This window comes from Lissotriton vulgaris, chromosome 1_1, assembly GCF_964263255.1.
Source record: "Lissotriton vulgaris chromosome 1_1, aLisVul1.2, whole genome shotgun sequence".
Taxonomy (NCBI): domain Eukaryota; kingdom Metazoa; phylum Chordata; class Amphibia; order Caudata; family Salamandridae; genus Lissotriton; species Lissotriton vulgaris.
In genome coordinates, this window is record NC_141685.1 from 529916245 (window position 1) to 529943419 (window position 27175).

The 27175-nt window shown below is 49.0% G+C and overlaps 1 protein-coding gene across 1 annotated transcript; it reads right to left on the reverse strand.

Annotated features, from left to right (window-relative positions):
- Positions 1-6754: 6754 nt before the first annotated feature.
- Positions 6755-11800, reverse strand: LOC147747426 (uncharacterized). The gene is made up of 3 exons (XM_086936304.1): positions 11257-11800; positions 7427-7759; positions 6755-7044 (listed from the first exon to the last, which is right to left on the reverse strand). Exons 1-3 carry the CDS (start codon positions 11798-11800, stop codon positions 6755-6757), a joined length of 1167 nt encoding a protein of 388 aa, XP_086792430.1.
- Positions 11801-27175: the final 15375 nt, after the last annotated feature.

Genomic DNA, 27175 nt, shown 5'->3' on the forward strand with positions numbered 1-27175 from the left:
ACCCTAGGGGTGACGTGTATTAAAGGGTAGGTTTCAGCCTGGCAAAACATTTATTTGGCCAGGTCTACATGGCAGTTTAAAACTGCACACAAACAGGCTTTATTGGAAGACATGAGGAATGTTTACAGTCCTACTTAGGTGGGTGGCACACTCAGTGCTACAGGCCACCAGTAGCATTTGATTTACAAACCCTGGGAACATGTAGTGTCTCTTAACTAGGGACTTACAAGTAAATTATTTACGCCAACTACGTATAAGCCAATTTTATCATGTTTTAAAGAGAAAGCGCAGAGTCCTGCAAAAAAACGAATTCAAAACAAAGGAAGGAGTGAAGGCAAAACACCTAGGGATGGCCCTGCAGAGAGGGCGAGGTCCAATAATCACTGACCTGGATTACCTTCATAGTTCTTGCATACATTTTCAAGAAATAAATAATTGCATTTGCTTGTAAAGTTGAGGACTTGAATGACAGGGCCAGACAGGGGCCCGTTTCAGTGTCTGTTTTTAAATACTCTTGTCAATGGAGGCGGGTAGGTGAGACGACAGAGTCCCACCCACCACCGAGTGTCCCTGAATCTGTTTGGGACCCTCCATCTCTCCTACGGAGCTTGAATTTTCCTCACTTGCGGTGGAACCACAGCCCGGCATGCACTCAGGGGTGGGCCAGACAACATTATTAAGGTCATCCCTTATTAGAAGGGAGAACTTCACCTTGAGTCACACTCTATTGTTTTTGGTCCTGAAGAAGTGCCCCCTGATATTTGAGCTATTTTTGGCACGAAACATGTTGACCACTTTACACTCAAAGCTATCCTGGTACTTCAAGACCACATGATAGCACCACTGTTTTTATCTAGACCGAGTATCCTTCCTCTATAACATTTAGTCTATAGGATACCTGAGCCTATTTTATCCACTACTCGTGTACATCACTTACATCACTAGTTACACTGTTAGTTAGCCACATTTCGGATCAGAAAATCGTGACAAAGTGCTCCCAGGCCCATCAGGCATTGCTGCACTGGCTTGATTAAGAGCACCCAATGATGAAGCATGACACCCTAACAGGTGTGTTAGGGCACCAAGATCTGACCTAAAGGTCTTCCTGCGACAGGACATTCAGCCAGGTCGATCAACTTTCAGTGACCATCTTGGCTAAGGAGGAACTATCCTTACCCAGATAGCTGCCTTACACACCTTCACACTCAAACATACTCATTCTTGCTCTCCCACACACACAAAAACCTCCATTCTCTTTTTATCTCTCTCTTTCACTATCAGGCTGCAATATCAGACATCCCATTAGCGTTGTGTAAACAGGGCAGTATCAGTCTTGCACTGTTTACACAATACTATTGGGCTCTCATAAAAGTCCTGGTCCTCTAAAATGAGTGCTGGTGTGCCCACCAGCACAAATCAATCTCTGCAGAATAGCTGAATTTTTTAGTGGTGCTTTTCAAATTTATTTGGGCTGATAAATATGACCATCATTCTTGTTGAAAATGCCAACGCTGCTCAAAGTGACAGTGAGCAGTATTGGGAGGGAAACGTCCCTTGCATGGTGTATAGTCGGGGTCCTCTGACCTGTGTGTCTGACTATGAGCATCTAGCATCCTTGTTTCTGATTATGGCCCTAGCCTCGCTCTAATCTGTTGTGTGCACAGAGGACACCTAGGCCTGTCGTTTGACATGAGTGAAGTCCTGAGCACGTATTGTGACCTAGATGGGTGCAACAAATATGTCTTTATTGTATAGACAGTGTACTGCTAGCCCTGTCATGGGTTTAGCATAGAGAGCAGTGGTGACAGCATATCTCCTTTGTGAATCCAAAGTTGCGATCAGACCTTTTCAATTGTGTCACTGGTGCGGAGGTCCACTGACCCACTTGTTTACAGTTCTACTTTTATGCAGATACCCAGGTCCTACTCCTAGTATCCGAAGTTAATGTGCACATGTTCTGTGCTTGTGCCCTGCATGGTACATGTATGGTGTGTACGTGAGCCAGAGTAACGAAGCCATGTAGGATCCATTTTGGGGGCCACAAGCCTGACTTAATGCACAAGATTTCCCGAACACTGGAAGTGTATTTCTGACATTTCAGAAGCTGAAGGAAGGAGACCTAGACACATATCCTGCCTGCTTTCACTGATGCACCGGGTGTTTCACTTTCAAGTTCATTAGGACCGAGTAAGAGCGTTCAGAGGACTGCTGCGCAGCCATAGTTGGCGTGAGCCTGGTATCAGTTTCCCAGAGTTGATCACCTGAGGCTACCCCTTCTTAAGAGCTCTTCACCTGTCCTGAAGTACCTAGAAGTTAGCCGGCCTGCTGTGAAAGGAAAGGAGCCTGTCCCCGAGGAACGAGGAATAGCGTGACCCTGGTGCACTGGGTCTGCAGAAGAGGAAGGCTGCATACAGCTGTGTGTGTGTGCCCCCCCCCCCCGTGACATAAACCCCAGGCCCTTCCCTGCGATTCCTAGAGGAAATCAAAAAGCTGCGATGTAATCTGAGCCAATGTGGATGAAGTGTAAAGATGTGGCATGGCCTGATCTGCTGTGTCCGCACAGCGAAGCTGCAGGTTCACCACAGCAGCTGCGCCCAGATCATGAAGCTGCAGCGTGAAATTAGTAGCTACACAACTAGGACCTCGGCATGACTTGAGTGATGTGCCAATCCAGCCAGCGAAGCCTGTGCAATGCCTCCTGCTTGACCCTGGCCTGTGCGTGGCCACTATAACCCGGACCCGATCATCCCCAGCGGGCTGCACCCCGCACCTACCAGGTCAGTCATGAGAGATCCAAGAATTCTCCATGCAGCCTTCTCTTACCGCAGGAGCCACTGCACCACCATCAATGTGACTGCCGAAGGCAGAGAAGAAATGCGGGCTCACGTTCAGCCTGGAGAGAGGACAGACGAGCATAGGAGGCACAGAGCGGTCACCTGAGAGCGCCACTGGTCATAGATTGGCACAGTCATTCACGAGGAACAGTGAACTGAGAGACTGTGTGTATGATCAAGAGTACAGGTGTAATCTGCACCTGAGCCTAATCATGCTAGGTGTTGACCTGGGGAGGGAACCGCCTGAATCATGGGTGGAGCAGGGCAAGTAGTGGGAAGAGGCGCAGATCTTTTCCAGCACCAGGACACTAGATTGTATGATGAACATTCTTTTCAATGTAGTATGTAGGTATAGTGTGCATTAAAGTGCCTTTCGTCTTGAAAGTGAAGCACTGGGTTGGACAATCATTTTTATACTAATGCGTATTTCTTTAGTCATGAGCTTGAGCACCCACACACTGCCTCTCCCAAAAGTCTGTGATATCTCACAATTGCTAACACTGAGAAGTGCTAAATGTGTGTTATTTGACATTGTTTGCAGAGCCACAGTAGAATACACCCCAGAACATTAAAGACAAACAACCTCAACCCCCACGATTGAGGCCCAGTGGTCCCTTTTTGCCAAGTGACCCCACCCCGAACGTCTTCTGTTCTAACAGGCAGGGATGCCTAATCTGTGCTAGATGCACCTTGTTCAGTAGGGCTGTTCACTATGCCTGAGTAGGTTTAATTTGTTGTTCTCGCTATTTGGGGGTTGATTGTTGTTCTAGGGGTGCTTAGTGTGCCTGAGGGGCTTCACGGTGTGTCAGGCTGCTGCGCAATATTCAAGAGCTGCCTCTTTAACATTGTACAGATGCTAAGGTTGTTGAGTGAATTTTAAGGCTGAGCCCTATGGGCCTGAGATTTACGTAAGCTAGGGTTGCCTTTTTCCAAAGCATGAGCTCATGTGTCAAGAATTATGTTCAACGTGCCAGAGATCATGATTAATGTCTGGTGTAATTCATTTTGTCCAATTGCTTTTGTTTGTGTATCAGGACGTTTTCCTATGCCTGGGATGGGTGTTGTGAATGATGTTGCTCATCAGTTTCAACGTCTGGAGCTTTTCAGATAGAGTTTCATGGTGTAGCCCATTGGTGAGGGCAGTTGCTTATATAGAAGTGTTGGGAAATGTGTGCCTCGGCTGATACTTGGAGAAAGACTGCAACATGAGCCAGGATTCATGCATGGGATAATGCTCATGTGAGAGTTGTTGTGCTATCATCTCCTGTTGAAGTAAGGTCACAACAGGCACACCATGATGTGCTATCTGCACACTAAAACACACTACAGACCCCAAATGGGTAGGGGTTTCTCTGACCAATTTATCCAAATCACAATAAGCAAATAAGTCCCCTGGAGGCAGGTGCCAACTGCCCCAAGAACATGAGTGAGATAATCAGTTAATCCTGGGTTTCTAGTTAGAAGCATTTTGAATTAAGAATATTGTAAGTCATAGTTACAAGGTTAAAAGCAAACCTTTAAGCTCCATAATGCTTAGCTGTTTATCCTTGGTGTGTGTGTTCATGTGACTTTTATTTTCTGTCCACTTTTGGGTCTGCCGCAGTCTTTGTTGGGACCAATTGAAGCAGAGAAAGCACCAGCTGCACACTTCCTTGTTTGAATTTTTGGGTTGTGGCTCCAGCTCTCCATTTGGAAAGTCAGCAGTCTAGTGCTGACTCAGGGGCTTTTAAAACGAGGATGTCAAGGAGGAAGTTGACGCCGATGCACTGATATATTGGTACAGGCAGGCTGTTATGCACTCTTCAGTCTGCTGATATTTTTTAATAAACGTATGTAGAATGAATATTAAGGGTTATTTTAATTTCCATACTCTGTTGCTGTTGGACCCAGGTATGTAGGGGAGGTGGCAAGGACAGCCAGTAGTGCAGACCTGCTTGCCTGGACCAGATTGGTACAGGCAAGCTGTAACGCACTCTTCACTATGATATTTATTAGCAAACATTTAGACTGAATTTTAGGGGTTATTTTAATTTGTTGTTTATCCTTGGTGTGTGTTCATGTGACTTTTATTTTCTGGCCTCTTCCGGCCCTCTGCGGTCTTTGTTGGGATCAATTATATCAGAAAAAGCACCAGCACTTCCTGGTTGACTTTGTTGGTTGTGGCTCCCCTCCCACCATTTTGAAAGTCAGCAGTCTAGTGCTGATTCGGGGGCATTTAATAGAAGGTTGTCGACACGCAGCCTTCGCGCGCAGAAAGGTTGTCACTTCAAAATTAAGCCTGTTTGCTCCCATTGATGCCAGAATGTTACTGTTGTATCCCTTTAACTTTTATATGTTTATTAACCAATGTTATTAAGGGTCTAATTCTGTTTCTTGGTGTTGACCGTTGTCCAGTTGGGCATTCTCTCTGGATTCCCCACTGGACAGCAGCATCTCCAGCATCTCCTGCCTCTACGTGGGTTTTACCTTTTTATCTTTACTCAGGAACTAAAACCTTTTCCTTGGATTTTCGATATCTACATGTTTTTATTTGTGTTGTCATCTTATGCAATATAAATATGTTGACGACAGAAAACGCAACTTCGCAAAAAACCCACTGCCGAAGCAGTTTACTTAAGTAATCGAATGATTCAGCACATCTAAAGGGTCGTGGGAGTTCAGCTGTTCTTCTGACACACTTCACAAAGGTACTGTGAACTTTAATTAGGATCACAAAATTTAGATAAAAGCTCACTGTTCCATTAAAATTCTGTTGGCATGTGACACGTAGAACAGTAAGCACGAAGGCACGGCGACACTTTAAGAGCATGCCTACAGTGTTCATTTTTGGGGCACACCAGTAGGTGAGGGGGGGGAAGCACTGACACCGACAACCAAAATGTAAGAAAAAGGCCGCTTTATTGGAATCAGGTGCAACTACAACAAAAGTCCCACCTGGCCTGTGCCGAACAAAACTACTGCTCACTAAATAACAACTACCTGACAGCCCCCACCCCTAAAATGTTACCCCAAACATTGCAACTGTAAACAACACATCCGCTCAGCAACCTACCCCTCCACAGAATGCCCCAATGACCTCCATGACCTCACCCCCACTACCAACAGTCCCAGGCCTGCAGCAAAACCACCCTATCACCTTAGGACAGCGCCCCAGCACAGCACCTGTTCCAGCGACAACACAACTGAACCCTAACCAGTGCACCATCATCCAACAAAACCCCTCAAAACCAGTACCAAAGGACCCCCCCCCAGCACCCCGGAAAGAACCCCAAAGGACCAAAAAATTCTGACTTATAGGGAGGGAGGGTGGGACACAAAAATGTATGCAACCTGGCTGCTTTGTCACCGCACCACAAAGTGTGCGCGGTGACACAAAATGGCTGGTTAAGTAAGCACCAGCCCAAAAAGAAGCCCAAAACCGCCCAACCAGCCCAACCAGCCCAATACGCCGGCTACGGCGAGACCCTGTTGCCAATCTTCCCCCCCCCCCCCTCCCCTGGTGCCCCAAACTTCCCCGGGGGGCGAGCCTCCCTCCGGTCGGCCACCCCCCCAAATCCCCATTGGGGCATACCAGTAGGTGAGGGGGGGAAGCACTGACACCGACAACCAAAATGTGCGAAAAAGGCCGCTTTATTGGAATCAGGTGCACCTACAACAAAAGTCCCACCTGGCCTGTGCCAAACAAAACTACTGCTCACTAAATAACAACTGCCTGACAGCCCCCCCCCCGCCCCTAAAATGTTACCCCAAACATTGCAACTGTAAACAATACATCCGCTCAGCAACCTACCCCTCCACAGAATGCCCCAATGACCTCCATGACCTCACCCCCGCTACCAACTGTCCCAGGCCTGCAGCAAAACCACCCTATCACCTTAGGACAGCGCCACTCGAAAGTCGCTTACGCCTTTCGACCCCCCCTAGGACTCCTGCCTCCTGGGATACCTGAGCACTCCCAAAGCCCCATCCAACGCCTCTTTCAGCTGAACTTTATACAGCTCCATGCCATACCTGGACAGGTGAACCCCATCCTCCCGGAAAAAATAGATTGCACCATAGCGCAACTCCGGGTGCTCCATTCTCCCCACCCCCTCCCTGGCACAGAAATCCCGCATCTCCCGATTGATCTTCCTCCGTGCCCTATCAATGGCTCCTGGGCGCTCAGCCCCCCTCCACACCCGCCTGGGGATAAACTCAGACCAGATGATATGTAAATATAAATGTAAATGTAAATGTAAATGTGTTGTACTTGTATAGCGCACAGCTACCCCGGACCGGGGTGTCCCGGCGCTTGTACTCATACCGCTCAGGAACCCTTCCTGGCTTTCCTTGTGAAGTGTCTACTCCTGGGCACCTCCATGGTGAAACCAGGCATCCCTCGCGCTGTTGGGGCCGTTGTGGAGATTAAGCAAGCTATTGCCCAGAGTTGCAGCGTGGGACCCATGATTAGAATAGGCACTGAGGCGAGAATATCCGGTCAGAGGAATTTATGAGCCGGAGACCCGCCGAGGCGGGAATCAAACCCTGGTCCCTGGCCAGAGCTCTGCATCAAGGTCTGCCGCTCTAACCATTGAGCCACACTTCTCCACTATGGCAGCCCGCCCACTGCTTCTTGATTTCCCTCAGGTGCCGCTTCATTTGTTTGAGTAGCGCCAAACCCTTGCACTGCACTAAATCGTTCTCACCCAGATGTATCACTACCACATCCGGGCAAACCCCCCCTCTCACCATTGAGTTCAACAAGGGCAACAACTCATGCCACCGCCTACCCCCTTTTCCCCTCCAATGGCACCTGTACAACCCCGCATCCAATCCCAAATTGAGTGTCCGATGCCTGTCCCACTCCGCTTGTTCTGCCCTTTTGACGAATGAATGTCCCACAATATACACATTCAGAACAGCCACTGCCGGCCCCGCCACAGCACCTGCAAAGACACACATATCAAAATCAGGTATCACTGTGACAACAACCCTTCCGCCTCCCTCAACCGCACATACGTCTTGTAACAATCAGACTTCCACCGACCCAGCCTCTGTATCTCCTCCTTACCCCAACCCCTCCGTGCCGCCTCCGTCGCCGCCCCGATCCGAAAAGAATGCGTCCCGAAAGCCAGGGAATCCTCACCCATGTACCGCAGGGCGCGCCGCAGGACCCACAAAGCCTGAGACGCCGTCACTCCGTCCCCCCCGTTCCGACCAAAAACCTCCCCTTGCTTCGCGCCACCGTCCGCCATCAACCGCCTACCCCACGCCGCCGGGCACACCCCCTCCCGGCCGCCCGGTCCCAGTACCACCCAAGTTCCAACCCCCCGCTGGTCCATCTTCGAGCGTCGCAAACGCACCGCCACCTCCTGGGCTCTCACCTCCACATCCCCCCACAACACCCCCCGCCTCCCCCTCCCACCCAGCAACTCCGACACTCGAAACGCTCCGGGTAGAAAAACGTAACAGGTAGAAAAACGTAACACCTCGCCTTCATCCCTGCACACCCCCGGGAGCGCGCCGATTACTCCTTCCAGTAATTTAACCGTGATGGGACGGCGCAGCCGCACTTTCGCACCCTTCTCTCTCGCCCATCCCTCCAGCAACCGTGTCCCCAGTTCTCCCGCCGACGGGGGGTACCCCCCCACATCTTGCCCATGAAAGCCACCGCCGACAACTTGCCCGCAATCGACACCCGCGACAAACCTTTATCCATGAGCGCCAGCCTGAACCTTACCACCTGATCCTCGTGCCGCCACCGGTCCCCTTGCCGCACCGCACCTGACTGCAGGAATTCCTCCCAAGCTAGCTCGTAAGCCTTCCATGTAGACACCGCAACCGACGCCTTCACCAACTGAAAGACCCGGCCTCGCCCACCGACCACAGATCCTCCGGCACCGGCGTCCTGACTTCCTCCGCTGTCGTGGCTAGCCCATGGAACCTCTCCCACTGTGAACGAGACAAAGCATCGGCAATGTCATTGTCCACACCCGGGACGTGGCGCGCCTGAAACAGGATGTCATTCTCCAAGCAGCGCAACACAAACACCCTCATCAATTTTAGCACCTGCGGGTCCCTGGCCGACTGCCTGTTCACCACCTGCACGACAGACATGTTGTCCACTCGAAACAACACGCGTTTATGCGCCAACGCCCCTGCCCACACCGAGACTGCCACCACCAACGGGAACAACTCCAAGAACGCAATGCTCCTCCCTCCCGCCTGCCACTGCTCCGGCCACTGTTCTGCGCACCACTTTCCGTCCCAGTACAGACCGAAGCCGCCGCCGCCCGCCGCATCCGAGTACATGGTGACGTCCCACTCGCAATCCTCCGCCGGCGCCATAGGCACACCATTGAACCGCTCCAAGAACGCCCGCCACATGAGCAGATCTTCCTTCATTCCCGCGGAAAGGCGCACATGGTGATGAGGCAACGGCAACCCGGACAACGCCAAACCCAAACGCCGGCAGAACGTTCGGCCAGCCCGCACCACGCGGCAGGCAAAATTCAAATGGCCCAACAAAACCTGCACCTCCTGTACCATCACTTTCCTCCTCGACAACATTCCATCCACCAAAGCCAGCATTGCAGACCTCTTGTCATCCGGTAGGCGTGCTTCCATGGCGACCGAGTCGAGCTCGATACCGAGAAAGGACAACACTGTACTGGGACCGCACGTCTTCTCTGGTGCCAGGGGAACCCCAAAGTCCCCCATCAACCCGGCCAAACCATCCAGCTGCCGCTGACAGTCCTCCGCACCGGGCCGCCCCACCAGGAAAAAGTCATCCAGATAGTGCGTCACTGACTCCGAGCCTGTGCGCCTTGAAAAAACCCACTGTAGGAATGAGCTGAAACGCTCAAACAGCGCGCAGGAAATGGAGCACCCCATAGGCAGCGCCTTATCCACAAATATGAGACCTTGGAACTGGATCCCCAGTAACTGGTGATCCGCCGGGTGTACCGGAAGAAGCCGGAAAGCCGACTTGATATCACATTTTGCCATCAGTGCGCCCCGACCCGCCGCCGCGACAAGCCACCGCGCCACGTCCACCGACTAGTAGGTCACCGACACCAAATGCGCCGCAATGTAGGCATTGACTGACTCCCCCTCCGGCCAAGACAAGTGCTGTATCAGTCGGAACTGCCCCTCCTCCTTCTTGGGCACCACCCCGATGGGGGAAATGATTAAACCCGGCAACGGCGATGCCGTGAAGGGGCCCGCCATTCTACCTTCCCTGACCTCTTTGAAAAGCTTCTCGCGCACGATGCCTTTGTGCGCGTTCACCGACTTCAGATTGTCCGCCCAGCGAGCAATCCGGGGGCCCTCGTACCCCAGCCTGAATCCCTCCCGGAAACCCCGACGCAACACTGCAGCATCCTACGCCCGCGGATATGCCGCCAACCAGGGCTCCATCCGCTCTAACCTAACTGGCGTACGATCCTTTGCCCAGGGCCCCGGCTCCCCCCTCTCTGCCCCCTCACCGTCCCCCGCCCGGTCCCCCTCTGGCTGGGGCCCCTCCCTCTGCGGGCTGCTGCCCCGGCGGGCCCCCGGGCCCCCAGCAACGCAGCACTGGATGCTTCCGTCCGCATGACGAGCACTTATGCCGGAATCGGCACGCCGCCCTCCCGCAGGCCCCTCTATTGAAATCCCAGCAGGCCCCGACTGCGGCCTGACTGCCAGAGTCTCTCTGACCCCCCCCCCACGGGTGGGGCGGGCCGCAAAGGGGGGCGACACCAGCGGTCAACCACTCGCTGTGTAAATGGTGCGGCCAAACTTGGCCCCTCCCATCGTTTGCTGGTACAAATCCGAATCCAGCTCCCCCCATTGCGCTTCCGGGTCCGCCGCCATGCGTGCCCGGAACTCCTCGTTGTAGTGGGACCACGCGAACCCGCCGTAGGTCACCTGTGCCCTCCGCACTACGTCCATGTATTTGAACAGCGCGACGCACCTGTCCGGGAACTTCTCGCAATACACGCTCGCATAAATGAGGAAAGCCGCCGACCAGTTGTCTAACGTCAGGGGAACCTTTGGGCGCCTAGCTAGCTCCTGCTCCTCCTCCTTCGACCCTCCCTTGGACGTCAGCTCCCTGTGCAGGAGCTTCAGGATGTCAACGTATTCCCCTTTCCATATCTTTTCTTTCGTTGCTGCCGAAAGGTGGGCCCCCAGCGGCTTGGTAAGCCCCATGTACGGTAATTTCCGCACTGGCACCACACAACTCTCCTTTCCCCCCCTGCCGTCTCCTTCCCCCCTGCCGCCGGCGACCCGCCGCCCGCGCTCGGCCCCCCTCTGTCCTGCGCCGCTCCGTCCGTGCCCACGCCCGCGTCCTGCACGTACCGGCCCCGCACTAGCCGCCACCCATCCTCCCCGTCGCCCCCCGTCCCCACTGAAACTTCCACACAACGCCGCTTGCCACCTCCCGCGCCCCCATCTGTCTTACCTGGCGTCAAGGTCGGGGTCCTTGCTGGATCCCGCCGCCTAACCAGTTGAGCTGAGGGGGCCGTCACCCTTGGCGCTTCTTGCCTTGCTGGCACCTGCAATACACTGTTAACAACATTACAAGCCCCCCTGTCCTCCCGAAGCTCTCCTTCCTCCTCCGACTCTCCAGCAGCCGGCTCCACACCACCCCGGCCCCCCACATGGGGTTCCAGCCGGCTCAAACCCGCTCTTTCCCGACACACCCGCATCAAGTCCATCAGATCCATACTCGCCCTTCCATCCTCCGCACTCGCATCCAGCGTAGAAATATTCACATCCATCCTCGCTCCCCTGCCCCCGGCGGCAGTAAAGACCCTTCGGGGAGGGGCCGGCGGAGACGCATCCCGCCTCCATTCGACATGGTCATGACGTAGGTCCCTCGCTGGAGCTCGGCCGTCCGCACCAAACAGAGCCGGCCCATCCACTCGGTGGGTGGGAGCCACATGCTGCTCCCCCGAGCGCCTCGCAAACAGCTCCTGCCAAGGAAAAAAGGTGGAGTCCAGCATGCCAGGGTAAAAACCGCTCCCGTCACCCCCCCATGCGCTGCCCCCCGCCCCACCCCCCCACCCCATAGCCACTCCCCTCCCCCAACCGGCCGAGTGGCCTCCGCGCTGCAATGGGATCCCTACGCCCCCCAGGTCCCAACCCCCCTCCCCGCTCCACCCCCCTCGGCCCACCCTACCCCCGAAACCCCAACTCGGCCCGCACCGCCCCCGCGCCCACAACCCCATCCACCCTCCCAAGCCGCACCACTGTTGCCCTCCCGTTCACCGCAAATCACCCCCCACCCACCACTGCCCCCCGCCCCCACACTGTCCCCCTCCACCCCTCCCCTACCCCCACCGACCCACTCCACCATCCCTGGCCCACCCATCCCGCCGGTCACACCGCCACCTCCGCACCCCGCCCCCAACGCCGCAGGCCCGCCGCAGGCCCGCCGCGACCCTCCGCCTGGCCCCTCCCCCCACCCCTCCTCCCCCGCCCCGGCGACGCCAAACCTCCCCGGCCCCCTGCGCCCCCCCCTACTCCGCTGAGGACGAGCTCCAGTCCAGTTCCGTGTCCGCCCCCCACCCCTCCCCCCACCTCCTCCTCCAAGTCAGTTTCCTCAATCAGCAGAGGGGAACCACCCCCCCAGCCCCCCCATACCCCCCCTCAAACTGCCCCTCGCGCCCTCCGCACCTTGGCCCCCCGCCCCCCCTGCACCACCTGCCCCCACCACCATGGGCCCTTCACCCCCTCTGCCCCCCGCCCTCCTTCTCCACTGCCCCCACCCTCCCCCTGCAATTCTGCCTGGCCCCTACCATCGTCCCCCCCCTCCCCCCGCCCCCGTGCTCCGTCACTGCCTCGCAATCCGCCCCTCCCCCCACCTCCTTGACAAACTGCAGGGGCTGTTTCTTCCCCTTCTGCCCCACTCGCTTGGTCCCCCCTCTTGCCTTGCCACGCGGCGCTGCCTCGGCGCGCCGCCCACCGCCCCTCGCTCCTCCGCCCCCCCTCCCGCCCGCTGATTCGGCCGCAGCCGCGACCGCAGCGGATCACATGCCGCCGCAGTGGCGCCATCGGCAGCGCGCCGCTGTGGCCTTACCTTGAGGCCGGGCCGCAATACGTCCAAGCGGCCCGCCTCACAAAGCAGCCTGAGAGCCTCCGCCACACGCGGATCATTCCCCTCCGCCATCACGCCAAAACACCTGTCCACCGACGCGCACAACACGCTCCCCGAGCTTCCGAATACCGCCTCAGCACTCGCCTCAGTGAACTCGCGTAGCGCCGACCAACCGCCTCAAAAGCACGCCCAAACTACTACGACTGCCTCAACTGACACAAAAATGTATGCACCCTGGCTGCTGTGTCACCGCACCACAAAGTGTGTGCGGTGACACAAAATGGCTGGTTAAGTAAGCACCAGCCCAAAAAGAAGCCCAAAACCGCCCAACCAGCCCAATACGCCAGCTACGGCGAGACCCTGTTGCCAATCTTCCTCCCCCCCTCCCCTGGTGCCCCAAACTTCCCCGGGGGGGCGAGCCTCCCTCCGGTCGGCCAACCCCCCAAATCCCCATTGTGCTCTCTCACATTTCTATTAAGCGCGTCAGGATCGTTTACATGCGTATGCATGAGAACAAACGATTCTGGGGCGCAAAGGTCTAGACCGAATCGTAGCAACAAGTGCAGGAATAACATTCAGCAAGTGACACGCTCACAAAGGATTCTGGGGCGCAAATTACAAATAAGAAAACCAATAATTAAAAGAAGCTTATAGAAGAAACAGTCAAGCTTATTATAAAAGTATAAATACGTAAAAAGTGTATAGGTTGAAAATTAAAATTATAAAATGGCAAATCAGCTACAGCATTGCCAAAAAAATACATTTTTACAGAATCCTGGAAAACCAGTTGTCAAATGGCAGCAATAGTACAGAGCATTCGAAAGCTACATATTTGCAAGTGATGGCAAAGAATATTCACACAAAAGAAAAAAAATGCAGTTTTGTATGGATTGCTGGGAGATGCAGGATGTGAAATCTTTGACAATCTTCCAGAAAGTGAACCACCGGTAGGGCAATTCCTACCCTGGGATGTATTCACAAAGGCAGTTAAGAGATTGGAGAAAAGAGTCACAGAACGGCCAAATATTATGCTTGAAAGGCAATTATTTAACCACAGGAAGCAGTATGCAGAAGAAAGTATTGAAGAATACATATCAAATGTACATATGTTGGCATCAAAATGTGAATTTGGGGATATGTTGGACACATATCTACTTGATCAATTGGTTTTCAACTGTCATTCAAAGAAGATTCAGGAACACTTCCTGGCCTAGAGAAATCCAACTTTGAACGAAGTTTTAGACATTGCAAAAAGTATAGAGCGATCATCTATATCCAGCAAAGTAATTACAGGAACTGATGTTAGTTCTGATGCTGTTTGTGCTGTAACAAACAAAACAAGAGTTCCAGAAACATCCAGAGTAAAAAAAAAAAAGTAAATTAAAAAAGACTAGTATTTTATAGATCAAAATCACACATAGGGAATAATTCGAGTTGCGCAGCTATCGTTAGGAAATGTAATAAATTAAAAAAACAGGGTCATTTTAAGAGTGGATGTAGATCTAAAACTACTTTGCCAGTAAGAGTGAATGCAATAGACGTGTTACAGGACGACATGAATAACAATCTTGTGTTAACAATTGATGTAGATGGATCTGATATGTCTTTTAAAGCACCTTTAGGAGAAGCATGTATTGGAGCAGTAACTCTGGAAGTAATGGCAGACTTGGGATACCAATTACCATAGTTTCAGATATTAGGTATTACAATAATACATTTAGCTAAATATTGATCGAACCTGATGAACACCCTGAAGTATTTGGTGGACAGGAGATATATATGATTGCTATTTTCAGGATACTCTCAGTCTTTTAGGAGTAAAATTGTAACTAAAACGTATGTGGCCAAGAAAGGCTGTGACATTGTGGGTTGGCATGATCTAGGAAAATGGGCATTGTGCTTGAACCAGGATGTGAACATTTATTTTATTTATTTATTTGATGGTTTTGTAAAGCGCGTAGTAACTCCGAAGAGCATCCCAGCGCTGATCTGCTTCTCCAGGGGTTTTAGCCAACTGGTGGGATTATATTTGCGGAAAAGGAAGGTTTTTAGGGTCTTTCTGAACTGGAGATAGTTCGGTTCTATCCTAAGTTTTCGGGGTAACTGGTTCCATCGTTTTGCCGTGTGAACCGAAAAGCGGCGGCCACCGGTCTTGGCTTTTCTCACTCTAGGGACAGCAATGAGATTTTCTGTATTGGATCGGAGATCCCTCTCTGCTTTGTAAGGGACTAAAAGTTCTTTCAGAAGAGGGGGGCCGTTGTTATTGAGTGTTTTATGGGCCAGGCAGAGGGATTTGAACAAGACCCTTTCTCTGATTGGGAGCCAGTGGAGAGAGTTGAGGGCCGGCCTGGCGGAGGATCTTCCAGGAGTGCCCGTAAGTAACCGGGCTGCGGCATTTTGGGCTTTCTGCAGTGAGTTCAGGGTGGCTTCAGGGGCTCCCAAGTATACGGCGTTACAGTAGTCTAATCTTGCCAGGATTAGACCCTGGATGAGGAGCCTTCTTGCAGTCTCTGGGAGCAGGGGAAAGATCTTCCTGCAGGCTCTGAGTAGTCCAAAGCAAGTCCCTGCGGTTCTCTTTGCCTGGGTTTTGAAACTCATGTCTTTCTCAATCCACACACCAAGGCTCATGACCTCTTCCTTGGGTGCGGGGGGGTCCCCTAGGCACCTGGGCCAAAGGTGAGGTGGTAGAGAGGGTCCATTATGGCCCATCAGGAGGATCTCAGTCTTGGACCCGTTTAATTTTAAAGAGGAGAGATTCATCCATCGGTGGACTTCGGAAAGGCAGCTGTGGAGGTCGGATGGTGCGTGGTGAGGGTGGGAAAGGGTGACGACCAGCTGAGTGTCGTCGGCGTAGTTGATGACTGACACGCCGTACGAGCTGACCCTCTTCTCCAGTGGGGCCATGTACACGTTGAAAAGTGTAGGGCTCAGAGATGAGCCCTGTGGCACTCCGCACCGGAGGGGGATGATGGATGAGCAGCTGTCGTTTTCCCGCACCTGGAAGGAGCGTCCCGTCAAAAAGGATTCTAGCCATTTCAAGGCCAGACCTGTTACACCGATCTCTCCCAGTCGGTGGATCAGGGTGGGATGGTCTACAGTGTCGAAGGCCGCACTGAGGTCTAGGAGGATCACTGCCACTGATCCTCCTGTGTCCAGAATGCTTCTGGCCTTCTCCACTGCGGTCAGGAGGGCGATGTCAGTGCCCTGACCTGGACGAAATCCTGTCTGGGAGGCCGCTAAGAGGTTGTTGCTCATAGTTTTAGGATATATGCCTGTTGCATCAATTGAAGTGTGTGATGATGAATGCACAACTGAATTGAATGAAATTCTTAACAGATTTAAGGACGTTTTTGAGGATTAGATTGGGTGTGTAAAGGGTTTTATACATGACATAAAATTAGAAACAAATGCAATACCAGTTAAAAAATAAAGTTAGGATTGTGCCCCTCAGTGTAAGGAAAGATTTGAAACAACTTTTGGATGGTTTGTGCAAGGACAGAATTATACAGCAAGCAGATATGTCTGAATAAGTTTCTGCCATAGTTTTAGCTAAAAAAAAATAGCAGTTTGCGTCTGTGTGCAGACTTACGCTCATTAAACAAGAACATTCTGGTGGACTGTTATCCTTTACCACCGATACAGGAAATGTTAATCCCTATTGGTGAAGCTACTAATTTTTCTCTTATAGACCTAAAGTCAGCATACCATCAAGTTGTGTTGTCAAAAAAAGCCACAAGATCTTACCACATTTGTAACCGCATTTGGCGCTTACAAATATATGAGATTGCCATTCAGACTAGCGTCCGCCGCTATTGTTTTTCAGAAACTAATGGACTCATTATTTGGAAGCGATAAAGGGGTGCAAGCATTTCAGGATGACATCTTTATTTTTGGTAAAGGTATTGCAGAAATTAATAACATGTTAGAACATGTGCTGAGAATTTAGAGTGAAAGATAAATGACTGTGTCAAAAGATAAATGTCCTTTTTTGGTCAAAAATTGGAGTATTTAGTCCGTACGATTACGGTAGCTGGAATTATAACCTAAATAATGTCTTAATAATGCCATCATGAATGCTCCAGCTCTCATGGATAAAGATTCACTGAGATCATTCTTGAGTCTCAGTGCCAAATGTGTTGAGTCTCGAAGGAGTTTGGCACGGAAGAAATAGAGATTTATTTGGGCAAAAAGTCATGGCGAGGTGTTTTTGAAGGTTAAAGATATTAAAGTACACCAGCCTTACAGCCCTTTTGTAGCAGCGAAAGATTTACAGTGACGGTGAATGCAAGTTCGATTGGGCTTGGAGCTGTTCTAACTCAATCACACAATGTGAAGGAGCTAACAATAGCTTTTATTTCGTGCACGCTCAGCACAGCAGAGGCAAGTTATATCACAATAGAAAAAGAAGCACTTGCTTGTGCATGGTATGTAGAAAAATTGAAAACTTATTTACGGGGAAACAGTTTTAATTTGTTGACAGATCATAACCATTTATATATCTTATGAATGGGATTGGGACAGGTTTAGGTATGTCTAGGCTGGTTAGACTGGTGTCAAAATTGCAAGAATATCATTTTGAAATAAAACATATACCTGGAGGAGACATTTTAGGGCAGATTGTCTGTCCCGTATGCCACTCAAAGATATTATGGAAAACAAGGTGCATTGTGATTAAGAGAGGGTTGTTTCTGCTATTGATGCATCAGAGTGCACTTTCGGATACATCACAGAAATAGAATGGATGCAAGCGTATGAAAAATATGAAGTAGTAAATAAAGTTAAAAGTTATATTATTAATGGTTGGCCACCTGTAAATAATAGTGTTTAGTACCATATTAACAACTCTCATCTGAATTACCTGTTGAGAATAATTTAATCATTAGGCAAGGAATGTTTGTACCACCAACTACATTAATTGAGAAGCTGGTAAAATCAGCACATAATGGACATTCAGGTATGTGTGGTACAAAGAAGTTATTACATCAACAGTTTTGGTGGCTGGGCATGTATACCTATGTTGAGCAATATATTAATAAATGCCCAGAATGTTTGTTATCTAACAAGCATTGGAAAGTTAACAAAGTAAAAACAGGAGTAAATGCATTGCCTGCACAACCTTGGGACAAGTTAGCTATACATTTTTAGAGACATTACAATGTTTTCCAACAAGAAATGAGATTTCTAATTGTACTCATGGATTATTATTCAAAATGGGTATCTTATGAGTTTGTGTCTGTGCCCACCACTGAGTCAGTTGTTGATTTTTTATCAAGAGGTTCTTTTGTACAGAAGGGATTCCTCAGGTACTTGTGTCTGACAATGGAAAACATTTCTCTTCAAAGAAAATGGTGGAATTTTTCACTAATATGAAATTCCTTCGGTGCACTCTTTAGTTTTTCCAATATTCATGGTTTATCTATATAGTTTTTGTGCTACTTCATCCTAGTGTTTTGTCTGGAAACACTTTAATATAATCATTTATAGATGGGGCGGAAGGTTCTGCCCAAGTGGGTGCGTGCACTTTTACATGACTGTTAAGTTTTCACAAGTTATTCTCTTTAATGATGTCTCTTCACACTTTTTCTTTGTTTCAAGAATTATATTTATTTCATATATCCTTTTGAGGTTCCGTGAATTCTTAACCTGTTTTATAAAGGTCATGGTTTTGTTACGAATTTTATAGTAGCGAACCGTAACTAGTGAGTGCGGCAAGTACGAGTGATTTCACCATGTTAGACCGATGGATTTACTACGTATTTAGGGATTTCGTTCTGAACCCTTGGGTTCCATTTTGTGTATGCGCCCATTTTGTGGTTGCCCTCACATAGGCCAATGACTGCGGCCGAACGAGTCTTTAGTACACGTGCACGTTAGCTGACTCCTAGATGACCTGAGTGAACTGACCTCGTTGCCTGAAGCTGACCTTGTTAAGCCAGTTTCTTGTCCGGTAGCTGATCGAGATTAAGGATCAAAGCACAGGGGATTGTAAAGTTTGGTATGCACATACACACCCCTTATCCTGCTTCTCATCTGTTTCTGTTCCTTCTTTTATGGCCTATTTATGGTATGGGTTGTGGTCTTTTATTATGGGTTAGTCCGGCCTGTTCAAGAAAGAATGTTGGGCTTTCCTGTGTAATTGATGGTGGGGTGGACAACTGAAAAAGTGGGTTTGTTGTCATGCGATACCTTTTCTAATGCTACCTTTGATTGGACAAACTGTAACTAGTGGGTGTTTGTCCGGATTGTAATTTTTAGCATAAAAGACGATGTCTCGCAATACGAAAACTGAGCAGTCTCTGACAAACCTACTTGTGTCGTACTTCGTAGATTTCTGTTCCTGGTTGCAGCCAATACATTTGATCTTTGACATCACCGAGAAGTATCCCGTGTCTCTGTATTCTAAGACAGGTGCACTCGAAGACTTTGGGCGTGCCCCTGGCGCCGCTGAGTTCTAAAACCCGTTTCTTCAGTTGGCGCCCAACGTGGGGCGACTTCAGTGGTACCGGTCCAAGCCTGAAGATCGTGAGGAGCTTCGTGAGGAAATTCTGGAAGACGGCCCCCACTTCATCGACCCCTGTATGTCGAACGTGGACTGAAGGTTTTTGCTGCGAGGCTTCCCGCTTTCCGACGGCTACGAAGAACTGCTGCCCTGACTGTCGCCCTGTCTTGGACCCTTCGTGATGATTTGTAGAGCGAAACGATAGACGGGTCTTCTGGTGACGTGATTGATACTTCAGTTAAGTATGAGTGGGTCGCTCCCAGTCCTTAGTTTTGGTTTCCTTCGGGATCTTTGATTTGGAACTTGCAAGTGCCAAAGCCGAGGGACTCGTATATTTGCGAGACTATCGTTTTTGGTAATCCCTTGAAGTTTGAAGCTAGATTAGTGAGCGAAGATGCCTGGTCTTAGCAAACTTGAAAAGATATTTTGTTGTAGTTGTAACAGGGATTCCCGATTGGAGGACTCGTGTCCGATACCTCCGGTTGGAACTCCGACTTATGAGCTCTATTCTAAACATGGCATGGGCCCCATTACGTATAATGAATTGTGGGTCCAATACACTAGGAAAGATGGTGTTTTAAAATGGCCCCAACATGGTAGCTATGACACAGAGATTTTAGATAATTTGGAAGTTAAACTAAGAAGAAAGCCCGGCCGGCCATGTTTGACTCTTTCCGCCTCTGGCGTAAGGAAGCCAAACAGAGAGCAATTAAACAAGAGAAAAGAGATAAAAGAGAGAAGGGTATATCGATAATGTAAGCTGCTAGGCAGTTTAAAGATAATGAAGAAGATCAAGCGAGTGAAGAGTTGCATAGGCAACATAAAATGGCCATCGATAAATGCTATCCAGCTTTGTCACCTCTTCTACAAGGTGCAACGAAGGACCCTGAAAAGGATCCTTTGATGTCACATTTGTTGAGTTAGCCACCCCCTTATGTGCAGAGTGCTACGGCACCTCCTCAACCTCCAGCTGTTCAGCCTCCTGTTGTTGCACAGCCGCCAGCTCCTCTTCAGCTGGTTCCTCCTCCTCTGGCGCAGCCTTCTCTAGGGCCGCCGACTTTGCTATCAGTTTCGCCTCAAATTCCTACGACTTTTTCTCCTGTACTTGCTACTTCTTCTACTACTACTCCTACGTTTGTTTCATCTCAGTCTGCTTTGTCTCCTGTCCTTCTGACCACTTCTCCTTTTGTTCGACAGAGAATGACTGATACTGTTACTGGTCTTTTGTCTCCTTTCTTTGGGTCATTGAATGTGACCCCTGTTTCTGTGTGTAAACAGTTACGTAGCCAGTTTCCTGGTCCCGAAGAACGGCAGTGTTGGATCATTTGGCTCGTAAATGGGTTACTAATTCTTTGAGATATGATTTAGATTCGGTTATGGATGTCTTCCGTCAATGGGAAGCACCAAAGCAGAGGTATGTCTTTGATATCATGTGTACTTTCCTCCGTGAGGAATTGGAAGATGGTGAGTTGGGTCAGACCCCATCGGAGTTGTTTAATGTACAGTCCGAGTTTGCGAAAGGGACGATAGTGGGTCCCGGTGTCGAGAAAGCAGTTGCGACGTTGCTTGCGTTTAGGAGTGAGTGTCCTTCTCAGTCGTTGTTTGAGCCTGACCCTTCTGTTAGGAGAATAGCGAGACAGTGTCCAATGAGAGAGGTTCCTCCGGTATGGAAGGAAGCAGTACCTGCTGGTGCGACTAATAATCCCCCAGCTGTAGAAGCTCATTTTCAGCGTGTCTGGGTACATGTTCCGTGGAAGAGAGCTGAAGTTTAGGCCCTTAAGCAGACTCTACCTGACCCCCGCAAGAATCCTTCAGGGTATTACAAAGAGTTGTCACAGACAGCTGATGCGTGCATTATGAATTCAGCCGATATAGATATGTTGTTTGGTAATGTGGTTCCTCAACCTCTGTGGGGAAAGATTCGTCATGTGGATCATGCGCAAGAGTTAGGCGATACATGGGCTAACATTACAGCTGCAGATGGTCTTCAAGGTGGAGGGGCTAAACCTGAGGCTTTAGTTGCAGAACTCCCCGGTAGAATTATTAATTATATGAAGACTCTAATGCCTGCTATGCGAGTGAATTGGGATAAGTTGTCTGCATGCAAGCAGAAGAAAGATGAAAGTGTGTCTGATTTCTTCACTAGGTTTGAAGAGACGTTTATCGATCACAGTGGTCAAGACATGAGTACGGAAGGTGGCCAAAGGTTGTTCGTAGATAAGTTTGTTCATAATTTGCTTCCCGAGTTGTGTAATAAGTTGAAGGAGGATTCAGAGAGTTCATGGGCTGTTTCTTCATCGGTCCAGATATTGGCTGCTGCACAATATTACGAGAATAGAGATAAGGATGAGAAAGAGAAAGAGAAAGCAGTAAAGGAGCTCTAATCTATTGCCTGCCAGGCCCCAAGAAAACTGTCAGTCTTTGACTAATTTAACTTATTGCTATTCATGTATTATTTGCAAAACACTCTCTTTTGCTGGGAGACTTCAATTACCTTGGGGAAGATCTCTCTACTACCTAGGTAGTGCAATTTGTTTTCTGACATAGAATTGTTGGGACTGCATCAAGAAATTAAAGGCCCCACCCATGAAACAAGTAATAGCTTGGACTTAATTTCCACTGATGCTAATGATCTACGTTGTGAGTCTCCCTAACTTTCACCTGGACAGATCATTTCTTAATCCAGTTTCAGGTTCTGAAATTAGAAAGATCATTTAAACCCAAAACTCGAGGCCATAAAGCTATGCGGCAGTGGAGTCAGGTGACTCCTGACTCCTTTTCTAAGGCCTTCGAGCATCCAGTGCCTTCTACAGAACTCAATAATAATAATGCAATTTAACAAATACTTAAATAAGGCTTTCAATAGTATCGCTCCCTAAAACAATGGAATGAACCTTCCATCTAGTCTTCAGACTCTTTAATATACTCAAGAGTTGAAACAGGACAAATCCTCCTGCAAAAAGGTAGGAGGCATATTGTGGAAAACTGGATCTCAAATCAGTAAAAACGCCTTCAGATTAGCACTGTTTTCCTACCATAAGCGCATTAAATCAGCCTGGAACATTCATGTTATTACTCAAATAGAGCAAGTCGGTAATTCTTCTAAAGAACTATTCAAAATCCTCAACAATTCTGTTAATCTTTCTGCCTGCTCCTAAACAATTTCAGCCTCACAAGATCTATAAAACGCCATTGCAGATTTTTTAGTGAGTAAAATTAACTACATTTAAAAATTTACTCTGCCCACAATTTTGTATAATGAGACACTAAACTGCAATACTCCCTGCCACATTGGCACCTGATCACTAGAGCAGTATGCTTCGTTTTCTCTTGAGCAGATTCAACAAGCTCTAGGTAAAGCCAAATCTGGTTCTCCTTTGAACCCATGTCCTCCATGGACTATAGATTTGCTTTCGCACAAGTTGGCTCCTGCCATTATGGCATTGTTTAACCTATCCATAGACACAGGACAATTAATTATGCTTGGACATTTGCATAGGTTGTTCCCATACAAAATAATGCCAATGTTGACCCAAATAATTTTGCTAATTATTGTCCTATAAGACATGTCATTAGTGTACCTCCATCTGTGCAACGGGCACCAATCACATATCTCAACCTTGAATCATACAATGGGTACTCCAAGTTGTGTAGTTCAAGTGGTGTAGTTCCTAGCACAACCATTTGTTTGCTTAAGTGTAACACTAGTGCTTAACTTCAGTCTCGCAATAGAGGGTATCTCAGTCTCTTGATTCCCCAAGACTAGCTCAACTTGTTATCTTGATAACAGTGGCAACTCAGTATTAAGGTATCTACATTGTGTAAGACAAAAGTATTCATGTGGAAAAGGTACCCCTTAAAAATTTAGCATGGGCACTCTTTTACCCAAATGTTGTAAAATGAAAATATCCTGAAGAGGGCAATCACAAATATGTACACCTTACACCTACATTGTTGTTCCCAAAGCACAGCTGTCCAATAAAACTATTGGGTGCATGACATTCTGTTTATTTTCTGAAAAGCAACCATGAACATGGTTACTGTGAGAAGCTGGCCTGGACTATGTCCACTAATGTAAATGGGCACCTTGCACCAGTCTAGGAAACCCTTATGGTGATTTAAGAGGTCTTAGACAACCTGAGAAAGCTCTCTAAGGGGTAGCTGTGGAGAGCAGCCTTCGGGTTTAGTCCAGAAGGAGTGTAAAGCAGCTTGTTTACCAGAATGCAATATTATAGTATAGATTAAGTGAAAAATAACAACACAAGGTATTTATAAAAATATGTATTTATTATAGAATACTCTCTAACATGTTTAGATATATTCTATACAGAGATAAACACAATACACACAATACTTTGCATAGAAATACAGTAAATAGCACAAAATACTCAGTGGACCCCAGGGGGGCACCAAACCATATACTAAGAAAGTGGTATAAGAACCACCGGGTCAAGTGAAGGCAGAGAGTACGTGGAACTGCTGGGGAGCCAAGAAACCACCCAAAGTGAGTAGATAGGAACCCCAAGGAGAGCTTGTGCAGTGAGAGAACACAACTGTGTGCTCCATACAACTCTACGTGTAAGTCGTAGTTGGATTTTTCATGATTAAGGACCCTTTCCAGTAGAACCTGAAGAAACCCCGTGGATGACAGAAGGTGGGAGAGCCAACCCACCCATGGATACCCTGGTACCCATATTGCCTACACCAGGGAAGCCGGTGCATACATGTGAAATTGTGTCGGAAACTGCAGTCGAACTCAATGGAAGACTTCAGGAAAGTGCCGCTGCTGAAGGAGGAGAAAGTGTCCGGTGGAATCAGAAGGTGGATTTTAGATGAGAGGTACGTGCAAGCAGTGGGAACAGAGTCTATGTCACTCAGGTGTCACCTCAGATGTTGTCTCCTCTGATGTTGGGTGTTGCAGGATGGGTGACGATGACCTTGACTTTGCAGCTGTGAGGATCAGGCTGCGCTGAGGAAGACTAGGAGCCATGCACAAGCTGTACAAACTATGACGAGTGCTGAGGGGTCGGTGTCGGGCGGGAGCACAAACAAACCTTTGCAAATGCAACCAACGAAGGAATTGAAGAAGGAGCAACGTCGGGACCAGCAAGGTCCAGGAGCCTCATCACAAGCACGGGAGTCAGGGCAGGCCCGAGCAATCAGGGGAGCCCAAAAGAAACAAACATGATCCTCAAATAGACCCACAGGCCAGAGGCACTGGAGTTGCTAGAGGACCTCGAGCAGCTCACCAAAAGATGCAGGCAACGGTGCACACGATGTGGTGTGGTTGAAAATTCTAGTCACTGGAGGGGCTTGAGGTTGGGGCTGCCTGGAGCCCGAAGATCTTCTTGGAAGGAAGCCAACAAGCCTTTGCAACTCAAAGTTGATGCGGTGCACAGCGGTTCAGGTATTGCAACCCCCACAAGGGTTACTAGCCTCAAACTTAGTGAGAAGTCAGGGCAGGCCTCAGGAGCTATGGAAAACTACCAACTGTGTTGCAGGGCCCACGGAGTCAGGAGCAGCTCAGTATCAGCAGACCGGTTGTCTTAGCTGCGGTACCTGCGCATGCAGTTGAGTGACTCCTTCGTTCCAAGGGAGATTCCTTCGGGTGTCTTTTAAGCCCACAGGCCTCGGAAGGTTCCTGTATGGCGCACAAGCACAGACAATGCAGCAGACTAGAAGGGAGACGAAGTAGAGTGCAAACAAAGTCCAGCGAAGTCCAGAGTGCCCAATAGAAGTGGTGTCTGATCTGAAACTTGTCCCACGACAAATCTAGGGACCTACATCCAGGTAAGCTCTTAAGTACCCTAGGGAAAGTTTGGGGATGATTCAGGGGACCCTCCCAGGGGGGAGGTTACTCCCATGTCTTTTGTCCAGTTTCGCACCAGAGCAGGAGCCAGCGGCTCCCAGGACTGGTTTGAACTGTACTATGCATGGGGACACCAAATGTGCCCCTCATGCAGGTCTGCTATAGGGGTGATTTATAGTTTTTAAGTGCAGTGACCCTAGATATAGGAAACCTATATCTTTAGTAGGTGGTGCTACCACCAGCTTACATAGACTGCAATGGCAGGCCTGTAGTTCCACTTTGAATGGTCTCCCATGGGTGGCATAACACATGTTTCAGCTCATGCGGGACCTCTGGGGTACCTATGCCCAGGCTAACTTAGTACCATATACTAGGGACTGATAAGGGTACTCCAGTATCCAATCTGGGATGTACCTGAGTACTGAACATACCAATTTAAGGGAGAAATCAGATGGACTGAGGTCCTGATTAGAAGGATCGCAGTCAACTAGTCACTAACAGCTTAGCACCAGGGAAAAAGTGGGGGTAACCACACGGAAGGATTCTACCTTCCTACAGTTACCAACTGCTTCACATGAGTATAGTCATTTTCTAGGCAACAGTGGGCATGTCAAATCGTTTTTTTTCTACAACACTGTCCCAATTACCAATATCTTCAAATGGCAACTACCTTCCAGATGCTATATAGAAATTGTAATATGACCAGCACCTGTGTTGATGTTGAACTGATGGATGTCTATTCAATCAGTCACATGGAAGTGTTAAAACAATAAACTCTCAATAGAAACTGTACAATTCAGAGATTTTACAAACACTGCTGATGAGTGCCTACTTATTCAGCTCCACAAACATGCTGTGATCACTTCCTAATTATAATACTCTTTAAGGAAGAAAAACACTATGCGAACTATGGGGCCGATTAGAAGTCAGGTGGGGAGGTATCAATGGGAGAGGATACGACACTGGTCGATCACAGCTAACCCAGTGTTTCCACACCCAGGATTACCAGGAACGGGAACACTCACACTTACTAGGTGCAGGAACAACAGGTGAGTGTAACAAGAATCAAAAAGCAGACGATAAAATTGCAAGTTGGTTCTGAGAATGGGCTGTGGGCATATGCACTGCCCAACCTACTCTTAACCTCATCTCACAGGATGGAGGGGTGTGCAATGCTTCCCGGCCATTCACAGGCTCCCCTGGTCCTTTAACACTCTTTCTACCCGTGACCCTCACCCCAACCCCCTCAGTGTCAGCAGATTTGTTTGGGGGGGAATATTTTTATTGATACATTTTCTTAGAAGATTAAATTTACCTCTGGTACAAGGAGAAACACAAGGCAATACATGTCCATCATCTGATCATGGTTACCCTATGCACACATTAATATAAACATGCAACTTTCTTGGTTAATGTATATTATTAATTAATGACTGTCGGCCTCCCCATTCCCAACAGATGAGTATAAATTGACGTCCCTCTAGCCCAGGGCTGTGGTTGAGGGTTCTGGATTGCCCGGCATACTGCTTAATTCCTGTCTGAAGTACCGGAGTCAGGGACCCCATATCTTAAAGAATTTTTGGGGACACCCTCTCATTTTACACATCACTTGTTCTGCCCCCATGTACATTTCCATCCCTGCTTTCCACTCACGTAGTGATGGAGCGTGCGGTGCACCCCCTGTTTGGCTATGGCCCTCTTAGCTATTACTAGTCCAAAGTTACAAAGGGTAAAGGCGTGTCTGGGTATGTCTATTTCTGTGGGTATGCCCAACAGTGCGTACTTGGCATCTCTTGACAGCTGTGTCCCCACTACTTCGCTATGCTCCTTTGTTATTTTGTCCCAGTATCCTTGTATGTGAGCCCAATTCCATAAGGTGTGGATATATGTACCACTTTTTGTTGTACAGCGGAGGCAACCAGGGTAGTCTTTCCTTCCCAATTTGTGGAGGCGGGATCCGGTCATGTATGTCC